Source organism: Prunus dulcis, chromosome 2, assembly GCF_902201215.1.
Source record: "Prunus dulcis chromosome 2, ALMONDv2, whole genome shotgun sequence".
Taxonomy (NCBI): Eukaryota; Viridiplantae; Streptophyta; class Magnoliopsida; order Rosales; family Rosaceae; genus Prunus; species Prunus dulcis.
The window spans coordinates 16,823,303-16,835,923 of record NC_047651.1 but is presented as its reverse complement, the minus strand read 5'-3'; the positions used below and the strand labels follow the sequence as shown (position 1 = coordinate 16,835,923).

The 12,621-nt window shown below is 41.2% G+C and overlaps 2 protein-coding genes across 5 annotated transcripts in view; both read left to right on the top strand.

Moving 5' to 3' along the window:
* Nucleotides 1-6,793: 6,793 nt before the first annotated feature.
* LOC117619608 lies at nt 6,794-9,885 on the top strand. Its single transcript, XM_034349600.1, has 4 exons — nt 6,794-7,403; nt 9,146-9,241; nt 9,471-9,554; nt 9,648-9,885. Exons 1-4 carry the CDS (start codon nt 7,125-7,127, stop codon nt 9,810-9,812), a joined length of 624 nt encoding a protein of 207 aa, XP_034205491.1. The 5' UTR covers nt 6,794-7,124; the 3' UTR covers nt 9,813-9,885.
* A 1,668-nt stretch (nt 9,886-11,553) lies between these two features.
* LOC117619086 overlaps nt 11,554-12,621 on the top strand; it is a 5,506-nt gene continuing 4,438 nt past the window's right edge. For all 4 annotated transcript variants that reach the window (XM_034348914.1, XM_034348911.1, XM_034348913.1 and 1 more), the window contains exon 1: nt 11,554-11,652. The gene's annotated coding sequence lies outside the window, so the exon portion shown is untranslated. The remainder of the gene's footprint in view (nt 11,653-12,621) is intronic.

Sequence of the window (12,621 nt, the reverse complement as noted above, 5' to 3'; positions counted from 1 at the left end):
TCACTAACTACACAAACTACACCAACCTCACCAACTACACCAACCCCACCAAACTTTCCAAGGCCACTATAAATACTTGGTTACGTACAAGGATGAGGGACGTCAGAACTACTGCTAGAACCTTTGTAGAGATCTTCCCTCCCAAAGCCTAGCTACCCTCTATCTCTCTCTCTCTCTCTCTCTTTTACATAAGGCTCCGGCCGCCCAATTTATATTATAAACATATCTTCTTACCCTATTAGCTATTGTTTTCAATACGATTCAATTGAACTAATTTAGGCATCGGAGGGCCTTTGGCCAACACCCCCCGGGTGTGGTCCTCTTATTTGTTCTATTTTGTAGGGAGAAAGAGGCAGCGAAGAAGAAAGGGGAATCTTTCCAATCGAATATTCTCGTGGGGAAATTTGCTCCCACAAATTGGTGCTTTCATTGAAAGCGCGACATAATAGTCAAAGTGTGCTCCAAATCCATTTTCCACACTTTGTTCAAACAACCATGGTTGATACAATACGTACGAAGAGCAACACCACCACAACGGGCCCATCTTATGGTTTTGTGGTGGAAACCTTGCTGCAACCTCACGGAACCGTGGCTGCTAACACCTTGCAATGAAAGCCGCTGCAGACAACTACTGGAATTGCAGAACAGCCGCTGCAGACAGCTGCTGGAATTGTAGAACAGCTGCCACATGGCCCCGTGACCTCCACAACCTGGCAACCGCACACGACTGTAGCTGGAGCAGCTCTGCCGCGCCATTCTGCTGTTGGAGGCATCAGCAGCCGCACCACTTAGCTACTGGATTCGCTGCACAGCCCCACGACTACTCTGATGTCGTCCCAGTCTTGGAGCAGATCCGTTCTCTCCCTCATCTGTAACCACGCTTAACGTATGCACCCGTGTGCGCATCCAACGGAACCCTAACCTATATGCTATTGGGCTCGATCCACACCTCTCTACCCAACCTACGCAGTCAAGTGGGCCTTAATTCACGGGTGGATCAACTTGCGCAAAGGGTCGACGACCAAAACAATCTAATTGGCCAACTACTCAGGAAGATCAACTTGAATCAATGTGCTGACTTTGGAGCCCATGACGAGGAGAGAAGAATCCGCAAGCATATTGGCGAGCATTTTGAGGGATCCTAGATAAGTCAGTTATAGACAAATTAGCAGGGGAGAGAACGAGATCGTGCTAACGAGACGCAGACATCTGCAAGCCATACTCTGAGTCGGTCGACGATCCATTCAAGAATGGGCTCACAGGGGGCACGAGTCCGTGAACGATGGCATGATGAACTCAATGACTGATGCTCACTAACCCGCTCGAGAACCAACTTGCGGCGACAACTCGTGGAATAATCTTCGCAAGCTCAATCTACCAATCTGCCTCACGGGCAGGGCAACCAAGGAGGTCAACCTTTTCAAGTCGACGAGGAAGTCAACCATCCCCTCCTGAATCACGATGGTCGCCAACGTGATCGGCAAGCTATACGCGTGGAGGAAGTCGAGAAGCTCGTAAACGACCGACTTCGTAACTTAAAGATTGGTGGAAATTTCGAAGATGCTCTACGCAGGGAGGTGGACCAAGCAAACCCTACGCCTTTCACTATCGAAATCGAGCAGGCTGCTCCCCCAAAGAGATTCTCAATGCCTTCATTCACGCATTTCAAAGGAGATTCTGATCCCGAGAGCCATCTAAATCACTTCAAAAGTATCATGATCTTCTACAAGGCTAACGATGCGCTGATGTGCAAGGTGTTTGCAATGACCTTACAAGGAGCAACCCAAGACTGGTTCCACACCTTGCCATCTGGGTCGATCAGCAGCTTCAAGGAGCTAGCTTACGTCTTCACCAAAGAATACACTTCTTACCGAACGATCAAGAAGAATCCTGACCACCTGTTTAACCTGCAAAAGAAGGACGATGAATCCCTCCGAGATTACATCAAGAGGTTCGAAGTAGAAATGGCAAACATCATTGGATGTGACGATCGAATTGCATCATTGGCCTTCAAGAGGGGCTTGCCAATTGAGTGTGAGCTGTATCGCTAGCTGACCATCTCTCCCTACCAAACAAGTCTTCGCAACAGCAGAGCACTATGCACTTTGGGACGATGACCGGACCGCCGCAAAGAAAGTTGCTAAGCAAGCCGATCAACTGGTTTAGCTGGCAAGCCAAAAAAACATGATGATAAAAGACAAGGATGGGGGCAAGTGCGAATTACAGCCTCAGTGAGTTGCTCAACCAACTGAGAGCTACACCAAGTTCACTATTCCGATACAGCAGATCCTAGCCCAAGTAAAGAACATGCCTTGGTTGAAGAAACCATCGCCTTTAAAGGGAAACCCAGCCAAGAAGGATACCAGTATATACTGCGAATTCCATGAAGGGCATAGTCATTACACAAATGACTGCTTCGCATAGAAAAAGCACCTCGAAGAACTAGTGGGAGACTGCCATTGCACGGAATTCATTGCAAGGGGGGCTATCCAACAAATCAAAGATAGTGACGCAGCTGCCAACGAACCTCCATGAAAAAAGTCATACGGATCAACACGATCTTAGCCGACTTTAAGAGCCTGAGCTGACTACCGAGGAGCAGAAGAGAAAGATCATACAAGCGACAAGCGCAGGTTTCCCAAGCTGTCACCTGCTACCCAGTCATGGAAGATGATCCCGACATCATCTTTTAAGGGAAGGAAGTTCCAAGACAACGGAATGCCCATCACCTCCAAATGTACTATCCACGAAGCTCCTCGCCTATCAGCTCGGCTCCAAGCAGGCGGCCAGGCCTTCCTCACCTATATTGAAGACAAGTTACTTTTGATGTTACCCCTACAACTTATCTATTTTATTTAATAAAACAATGTAGTCACGTAGATATCAATACATGTTCAAGCTCTTCTTTCTAATGGAGTGTTCACAAATGCAATCGACACATCTCTAGACGTAGGCCAAATGGGCCACACTCATGGACACGTCTCCGGACGTAGGCTAAACAGGCCACACTCATCGACACGTCTCCGGACATATGCTAAACAGGCCACACACGTCAACACGTCTCCGGAAGTAGGCCAAACGGGCCCCTCTCATCGACACGTCTCAGGACGTAGGCTAAACGGGCCGCACTCATCGACACGTCTCCGAACGTAGGCCAAAAGGGCCACACACATTGACACGTCTCCGGACATAGGCCAAACAGACCACTCTCATTGACACGTCTCCGGACATAAGCCAAACGGACCACTCTCATCAACATGTCTCCGGACGTAGGCCAAATGGGCCACACTCATCGACACGTCTCCGGACGTAGGCCTAACGGGCCACTCTCACCAACACGTCTCTGAACGTAGGCCAAACGGGCCACTTTCATCAACACGTCTTCGGACGTAGGCCAAACGGGCCACACTCATCGACACGTCTCCGAACGTAGGCCAAACGGGCCACTCACATTGACACGTCTCCGGACGTAGGCCAAATAGGTCACTCTCATCGACACGTCTTCAGACGTGGCCCAAACGGGTCACAGTCATCGACATGTCTCCGAACATAGGCCAAACGGGCAAATCTAGTCGATACGTTTTCGAAAGTAGACCAAACGGGTCACACTGATCGACACGTCACCGAACGTAAGTCGGACATGCCACAACCCAGAAATGCTCAAGCAGTTCACAAAACACTGTCACTATGCGAATTGAAGTTCGAAAAAGCAATTGAAATTTCCATAGCAAGGTGACCAACCAGCTGAGTTCAACAAAAAGATGGTCAAACGGGACCAATTATTTTAAACAAGAAAGCGAACTACAAAAGTTGGAAAGAAATAAAGAAGTCATCATCTACTCTGAGACGCCGACAGGAAACCCCTGATGTTCAGCCTTTTCAGCATCCATATGATCAGCCACGTCTTTAGCAGCTCCATCTGCCTGCTCCGCGACATCTGCTGCCACCTCATCGGCTACGTCCTCCTCTGCTCCATCCTTTTCAACTACAGCCTCCACGGTCCCTTCCATATTTACAACATTAACCTGCTCACTTTGCACAAGGAACAAGTTCGAGCAGAGCGCCTCAATATCACCATCTTCAATTGCATAGAAGGAAGCATTCCTATTTGTGCAGTGCAAGTAGCCCAACTTGTACGCATCTATGGTGGCTTCAAACTTGAATTTCTCTACATACTTGTATTGAGCACGAAATCTAGCCAGAAGCTTGTCATAGATGAGGGAGATATCAGCCTTCTTGCGCTCGAAACGAAAGAATGCATCTTTTCGACTAGCCAAGTCAGCAGCAGAAGAGCTAACCTCAGAATCCTTTTTGGCAAGGGAGTTTTTTAGCTTCAATATCATCGCCCTCAAATCAGACGTCTTCTTCTCATAACAAGCCTGTTAGGCAAAAAGCTTGCTGGCCAGTTCAACATTCTTCTTCTCTAGCTCACTGAGCTGAGCAGAAGAAGAGGCAATAATAGATGATTTCTGGATATTCTCAACAGCAAAAACCAATCCTTTTTGAAGCAGATGAAATGTCGCTTTCCTTTGTTTTTCTAAGGAAATACTCAAGAATGTGCCAAGATTGTCGGCCTGACTGATGTGATAGACCAACTCAGCACAGGAAGACGGGGTTGATAGAAAAGTTCATCTTGAGCAGGTCAAACACGCATGCATCCCCTACAGGGCTAGACTTGTTCACTTTGGGATCAACCGCCGACATTGAAGATCCCTTCGCCCGGGCAGATGACTCTCTCATCTTCTTAGCCTCCGCCAACCTCACCTCCAAATGAGTCAATTATGCTGAATCAAGTCCACACTTGACTGCTCGTGACTCAACAACTGGATCATGAGCAGACTTCCCGCTTCAATCTTCATCATTTGACTGATGTAAATGACTCGAACTTCAAAGAGGAATATTTGCATCTCTTTGACGCTCGGCAGAACGAGATCAGGCACGAGCTGTTCCAAGAAGCAGATTATGGTTTTCAAGTTTGTCAGCATGAGGTTCGAGTAGAACACCCTAAGCACCGCGCATACCACCAACCATCCTGATATCTACACCAACAAGATGTTTGACCCTGACAGATGACGATGGAACCGCTTTTACTTGAGTCTTCTCAGCAGAAAAGATCCTTGGCTTCTTCATCAACGGGGACACATCTTTCGCCAACGAAGTCGCAACTTCATTTTTTGAAGACTTGACATCAGCCTTCCCTTTTGAAGGAAAGTCTGGTAGAACACTCCTCCTGCCCAACCAGCAGGTCATCCAAATCTGAACAATTATGCTTCCATCTCTCAACATCCTCCCTATACCCGCTCAACTGACGTGGCCTGCAATGTGCGAGGCCCCGCATGCTCTAGCCCAGACCTGCGATGATAGGCAGCAGCTGGTCCATCTGCGCGCACCTGCTCTACCACAGTTGCCGCCCACTGCCAACCATCGCATGTCACGACAACAACTAGCCGGACTTCCCCCAGCTGACCTTGGCCACAAAAAAGAAGAAAAGACAAAGAAAAAAAAATATACATGCTCGACTTACCTTAGGATGCACGACGACTCCTCTCATCGACAAGCAGTACAAATTCTCCAAGATCTCTCTCAAGCTAGAAAGTAGAGAAGTTAAGTTTGCGATGTGAAGAAGAGTGAAGATAAGCCATGCATTTACATAGTTTGGGCATCCCAGGTCAAGAAGGAATCGCAAGCCCGTTCCTACTGGGAACCCAACTTCAAGAATAGTCAAAAGCTCATTCCATTTGGGAACCCAATCTACAAAAGGAGCCCAAGTCACAGAAGGAAGCTCAATTACAGCTGGACAGCCCAATAGTTGATTCACATATCCTACATGCCACCACGCGCCATGCAGAAGCTGGGAGGCATTTTTGAGAACCAAATTAAACAGGAACCCTAGGTCAAATAATTAGGCCAATCAATTTGGGAATTATTTGACCTAATTAGGAGTTACCTAACCTAATTGGGAGTTACCTAACCAAATTGGGGGTTACTTGATCCTCGCCTTAATTAGGGATTCGGTTAAATCCCTAATCCCTAAATACACCAACCTCACCAACCACACCAAACTCACTAACTACACCAACCACACCAACCTCACCAACCCCACCAACCTCTCCAAGGCCACTATAAATACTTGGTTACGCACAAGGATGAGGGACGTCAGAACTACTGCTAAAACCTCTGTAGAGATTTTGCCTCACAGAGCCTAGCTACCCCCTATCTCTATTTTACATAAGGCTCCGGCCGCCTGGTTTATATTATAAACATATCTCCGCATCCTATTAGCTATTGTTTTCCATACGATTTAATTGAACTAATTTAGGCATCGGAGGGCCTTTGGCCAACACCCCCCGGGTGTGGTCCTCTTATTTGTTCTATTTTGCAGGGAGAAAGAGGCGGCGAAGAAGAAAAAGGAATCTTTGCAATCGAATATTCTCGTGAGGAAATTTGCTCCCACAATACACCTTTGGATAAATTGATGAGCACAAATGCTCTCCACATACAAAACCAAGATGACATAAGAGTTCAAACATAAGATCTCTGTTCTGCAAGTTAAAGCAATTTTCCACTAAACTAAACGATTGACCCCTACAATTTTTCACTAGGCTAAACTCGATTGACCCCTGCAATTTTAAATGAAGATAATGAGACTCTTGGAATTTAAAAACAGGGGCCTTAAATGGCTAAAAAAAACTTTTTTGTAACGGGATAGTATTATTTTACTATCTGACCAATAAGGCAATAGCACGTGGAAAAGTTATCTCGACCGTCATTGTGCTATTGGCGGGATGCTCATGTTGCATGAAAGTCTCTCTCGTCGTTTTACAGACCCACCCACGGCAATTCAAATCAGTAACGGCTTGTTTTCAAGTTTCCTCACACTCTCCACGCTCAGTCACCTGAAATGGCAATGAAATCCAAATGCCTCCTTTACACCCAAAACCGCCAATCTTCACTCCCACAGAAAATCAAGCTCAAAACCCACATACCTTCTGTCCTCTTCCTCATGCAAATTCAAGAACCTACCAAATCAAGCAAAGCAAAAGCTAAATCCTGAGCTAATCCTTAGAAAATATCAAGTTCCTTTTCAGCTCTTGCCTGTAACCGCTCTGTTTTGCAGTAGCAGAATGGAGACACGTGGCTTCAGACGCATCTTTTCCTTCTCCGGGCAGGCTCTTTTTAATCACCTAGATCATATTGCAGGCTTCGTGCTTGAAAGATTGTCCCAGAGAGAGTTTGAGTTTATTTGTATTTTGGGTCTCTGCAAGATTGAAGCTTGTGATTTTTTTGTGTTTTGGGTCTCTGCAAGATTGAAGCTTGTGAACATGGCTGGTGAGAGCTCGAGCAATCTTCCCGCTGGTTGGGTTCAGGGAACTGAGAGAAAAGAGGATGGAACTAAGGTTAAGGTAGTAAGAACTGTTAACCTGATTTAGATGTTGGAATTTTATCTAATTGAGTGTGAAGTTTGAATTCTCTGGTTTTGTTATGGAGTTTTCTGAATGCTAGTTTTATCATGAATGTTAGGGGTTTAAGTTCTCTTTTGCTGGCCATTAATTAGAATATTGCAGGATGTGACATGGGTTCTGTTTTTGTTTTTGGTCTTTCTTTTATATATCAATTTTACAGGTCAAGTTTTTAAATTTCTTTTAACCTTATTTCTATGTGATTTTGGATTTGAATCGGGTACAGTTTTGTTTCTGTTTATGTTGATGTCCTCCTTTAACATGCAGCAATGCCAGAAAAAATGTGTAGCTCCTCAAATAACAATTTCATAACTCCTCTACTAGCACTTACATAAAATACTTAAGAGATTATTAGGTACATGTGAAAGCATACCTAAAACCAGTAAGAAACACCACAAACTACAAAGGCCAAAAGCAATAGTTAAGTTGATCATTGACATTGAGATGCTGTTAATACGATGCTATCAACTTTAATAGGTTGATCTTATGACCATCATTCTCTAACATTCATACAGAAGAAAAGTGCTTTAGAACTCAAATTTTAATAATGTAATTGCCAACTTTGGATAGTTAATTCTAATAACATCTCCAAAATGTTCACCAAAAAGGAATTTTTTTACATAAATGAAGCTTGCGTCTGGCCACAAACAACAAGAAGTTCATAGGTTGAAACTTATATGAAGAACATCAAAGCAGATGGTTCTACCCACAAAAAAGTTAAAAGTAAGCAAGCAAAGATTGGCAACCATCTAAGCAATATGGAAGTTTAAAAATTCTCTTCATCTAAATGTCACATAGGTGAGGAAAATTTTGTATGATTATGATTCCCTTTGAAAATGCTTCTCGTTTATGTCAGTTTCAGTTACACGTGTTGCCATGCCAGAAAGCGTGGTGGCACGCGTTATTTTTTTCTTTCATTTCTTTAAGAACAGCTATTAAAAGTCACGAGTTCAGTAGAAAAACCGCTATCAAATGAAGAAGATGGAAATTTGTTGACACGAAAATTCTATATTTGCGTCTTGGTCTCTTTGTAGATTCCTCTAATTTATTTTAGTTTTAGTAATGCGTCTCATCATGCTGGAAAGCATGGTGGCACACATTAATTTTTTCTTTCATTTCCTCAAGAACTGCTTTCGAAAGTCACGAGACTGGTATAACAGCCACTAGAGGGTAGAAAGCTTACCCTGCCTGGTAAATAAGACGGAAAGTCATTAAAGAGATGAATCAGTTGCCTAATTACTTTCCCATTGAACTAATATTTTATTAACACTGCTAGAGTAAGTAGATTCTATAATTTAGTAAGATCACTGGAAGAACAACTTATAAAAGAATTGTGTCGTGCTATAATTCTTCGTTTCAAACCATTTAGAACTGCTGTCAACAGTGCAAGTCTTTAGAAAAACGAAAAACAGCATAACTGCCTCTTATTTTATAAGTTTTGAATCTTCAAGCATGGAACATGATATTCTATCTTTGCACGTAGCCTTAAGCTCTTGTAATGTTTGTATTTTCATACTTTTATGCTTGATTTTCCTAGTTGTACATGTTCTCAGAAATACAGGATTAATAAATAGAAGGAACAATTTGCCAAAAAATTTGTGATACTGAAAATATTTTTGCAAATCATGGTACTTTATCCTCATAATTTCTTCAAACTAACAACTTTATTTAATGCGGTGTTGCAGTATTTTGTGCATTTGGGAAGAGGAGTACGAGTAAACTCAGTGGAAGATATGCTCCATTACAAGAATAGCGAATCAGGGGAAAATAATCCCAAGCAGGTGATCAGATACTTTTTTATTTATTTATTATGTTTCTCTATACTTTTTTTTTATTTTGACATGGGCCCTGGTTATTTGTAGATTTATCTTCTCCAATTCCCCTCCTATTACGGATTCATAACTCTGTCACTGCATTTACTTACAAAGTTTTACTCTTCTTTTGTCCTAGTAAAGTGTTGCTAATTCTGTTTTCCATTTTCTTTTCCTGTCCTTTTGTCTCAATTTCCAGACTGGAGGCCGCACCAAAGTCAGCCATCAATTCTGCAGTAGGTGCAAGGAAGTTGGCCACGATATCTTCCTTTGCCCCTTAGCGGTAATACCACAATGGGTACAGTCATTTCTATAGACCCCTACAAATTAAGTGTGCTTTTTCTTACCTTCTCCTTTTCCTTCTTGAAACATGCAGCAACAAGCGGCAATCACGAAACCTACTGCACGCAGCCTGAGTGGGCGTGTGACAGTGGCCAGAACAAGAAAGTCGCCACGCTGTAGTAAGTGTGGTAAAATAGGGCACAACTGTAGAAGTTGTCATCAACCTCCCAAATCTCCAGAGTCCCCCAAGCCTATGTAAAAGAGTTTTTTTGTATTTTTAATGTTTCTGATAAATTTTGAACTTGTACTCTCAAATGAGTTTGTATTGCGTCTTTGAAAACCTTAAAGCTCATTGGAATTAGATTTCTACTTCCACACACCACGCACATGTCCACATTCATCTTATGCAACATCCAGTTTCTTCAACATGCCAACCCTTCTAAGACATGCAGCATGGTGAGTTGAGTTGATGCTTCTGAGAAAAACCCTGCCTTTTACAGGCAAAAAGGTACTTACGGTGCTGGATCGTGAAACATTTCTAGTAGGGAAAATGTCCCATAGCAACTTCAATATAAGTTCGAATCTTTTCATTTAATGGTGCAAAAAACCCAATTTGGAAGTCAATAATTGCATTATGCCTACTTTGTTTGCAACCTTCACACTCTATGTTTGGTAGCATAGAGAGATGGGAATGGTTGAAAGAGAGGGAGAGAAGTTTGAAAGAAAAGATGCAGCTTCATGTTTCGCGCCAAAGACACGGTGTCGTTTTGTAGTTTTAATTATCTGGGAAAACGACTTCCACTAGTTAGTCAGGGAGGGGTTTGGTAATGGAGAAACGGTGGACGAGTCAAGGGTTTCAAAATTTTAATGGCCAGAGAAAGGAAAATAAATTCTTAATATTATTTTCCGAGCCTAATTAAGTCCTTAACATTCCAAAAATGGATTTTAGAGTCCAAACCCTAAATCCAAGTCACAATATGATTCTATAATATCAAGTACTTGTTGGAGTTTGAATGAAATACATAAACTAGAATGCCATATTGGAAAAGAAGAGAAAGTCTGTATTCCTTATAAGTGGGAGTCTTCCCACACGTGCTATTTGGAAGGTGGGCCTAGTGGAGTGGAACTTGGGCCTCACCTTTTGATTGGGCTTGGATTATCTATAATAATTAATATTTAATAATTAGGTCTTAGGTTAGTACAACGTAACCGGACCTAACTTAGACATGTCTCAACGAATTTTCCTGGTCAATAGTAAAACCCTAGGTCGAATTACATGAGTATCCAAGCCTAATAGAGTCATAAGTGCCCCATGGTAGCTTCGTGGTTAGGGTTCGAAGCTTGAAAAAGGTTTGAGACTTCGATTTAGGGTTTAGAGGCTCAAACCCATTCTCGGAATACTAAAATAATTTTCTAATAATTGAAACTATTTTAAAAATATATTTAGAAATTATAAATAATTTTAAAGTCCACAAAATTATTTTAAGATAAGTAAATATAGTTCATTAGTATTTATTAAGTAATTTATGAAACTAATTAAAATACTTAAATACTAATTATTCATTAAATAAAGAATAATTAATATAATTAAATAAGGCTAAGATATTAATTAATTGAAAACATTCAACTAAAAAAACTAATTTTGTATAAAAAAGAAAAAAAATTTCCACAAAATAATTTAAAATAATTAATTACTATTTATTAAGAAATTTATGAAATTAGTAAAATATTTAAATACTAATCATTCACTAAAGAAATAATAATTAAAACATAATTACAGATTACAATAATTAAAAAAAGCTAAGATGTTGCTTTGTGTTTTTGGTTGAAAAGATTTTACTTAGTTACAAAAAAGAAAACCTTTTTGCGCGGCCATACTTTTAAAATATTCGAATACGTTTAAACAGTTAAATATTAATATATTTGAAAGGTATACGGCGTCGTTTCAGAGTTTTAAGTTTCTGAGAAAACGACTTCCACTGGTTACTCAGTCTGGTTTGGTTTCAGACGACTATGTCGTCAAACCGGCAACAGAGCGGAGCTATGGAGCTACCTCTTTTAAGCTCGGAGGACATGAAGATGAAGAGACCCCAAGCAAGGTACAACTGAAAGCTTTGCTTTATATATGAACAATTTGCAAATTTACTTACTTTTTTGTTGTTTGGTAATGGAGAAATGGTGCTGATGAAAGTTAGTAGTTGCTCCAAAAAAGAAATTGTGGCTTGGTGTTTTTTTCTCAAAAAATATGTGCATTCATTTATGGAAGTTTGATGGCATCTGAATTGATTTGTTTAATTCTGTTTGATTGCATGATTGTATATTTTGTTTTCAAGTTGGGTCTAGTTGTTACCATTCTGGGTAGGGTTGTATTGAAATTTAGGCTATTAACATCAGGTCTTTATTTTTTAATTCTTATCTTCTTCATAATACTATATTTTCTTGTGTTGTTCAACTCATTGTTGTTTCTTGTGACAAGGAAATTTAGTTTGTGTATGTATGTTTTGGCAATTCAAAGAAATTCAGCTATTATGAAGTGATTATTTCTTTTTGGGCTGCTTTTATATATTATTGGGCTGTTAATAGTGATGTTATTCAGAACTTCATAAATGTTAAAGGGCTTTGAATCTCACTCAGTAGGATATTAGCCATCTTGAAAGCCGAGAGGTGGGAAGGTATGAATTTTGAGTGTATGTGTGTGTAATAATTGCTATAAATAAATAAAATGTGTTTCGACATTGATGGATTCTGTTGTTTTTGTGTACCAGTTAGGCTACTCGTGTCTAATAATTTTGTACTGGTTTAAAGTGTTTCCTTTTGTTTCTCTGCATGGAAGATAATCATTTAACTTCAGCGCATAGCTTTTAGATTCTAAAATCCAAGTGTGAAAAGGGCAAAAATGTGACATTTTCAAAATCATAACTGGAAATATTTATTGATTAACAACGGGGGATATAGGAAAATATAGTATGCAAACTTCAGATGCCCTGAAAAAGAAAAAGAATCATTCATTTTCTGAAACTATGACCAACCTTTGTTTGCAGCAAGATAAATTACTTTCAGGACATTGA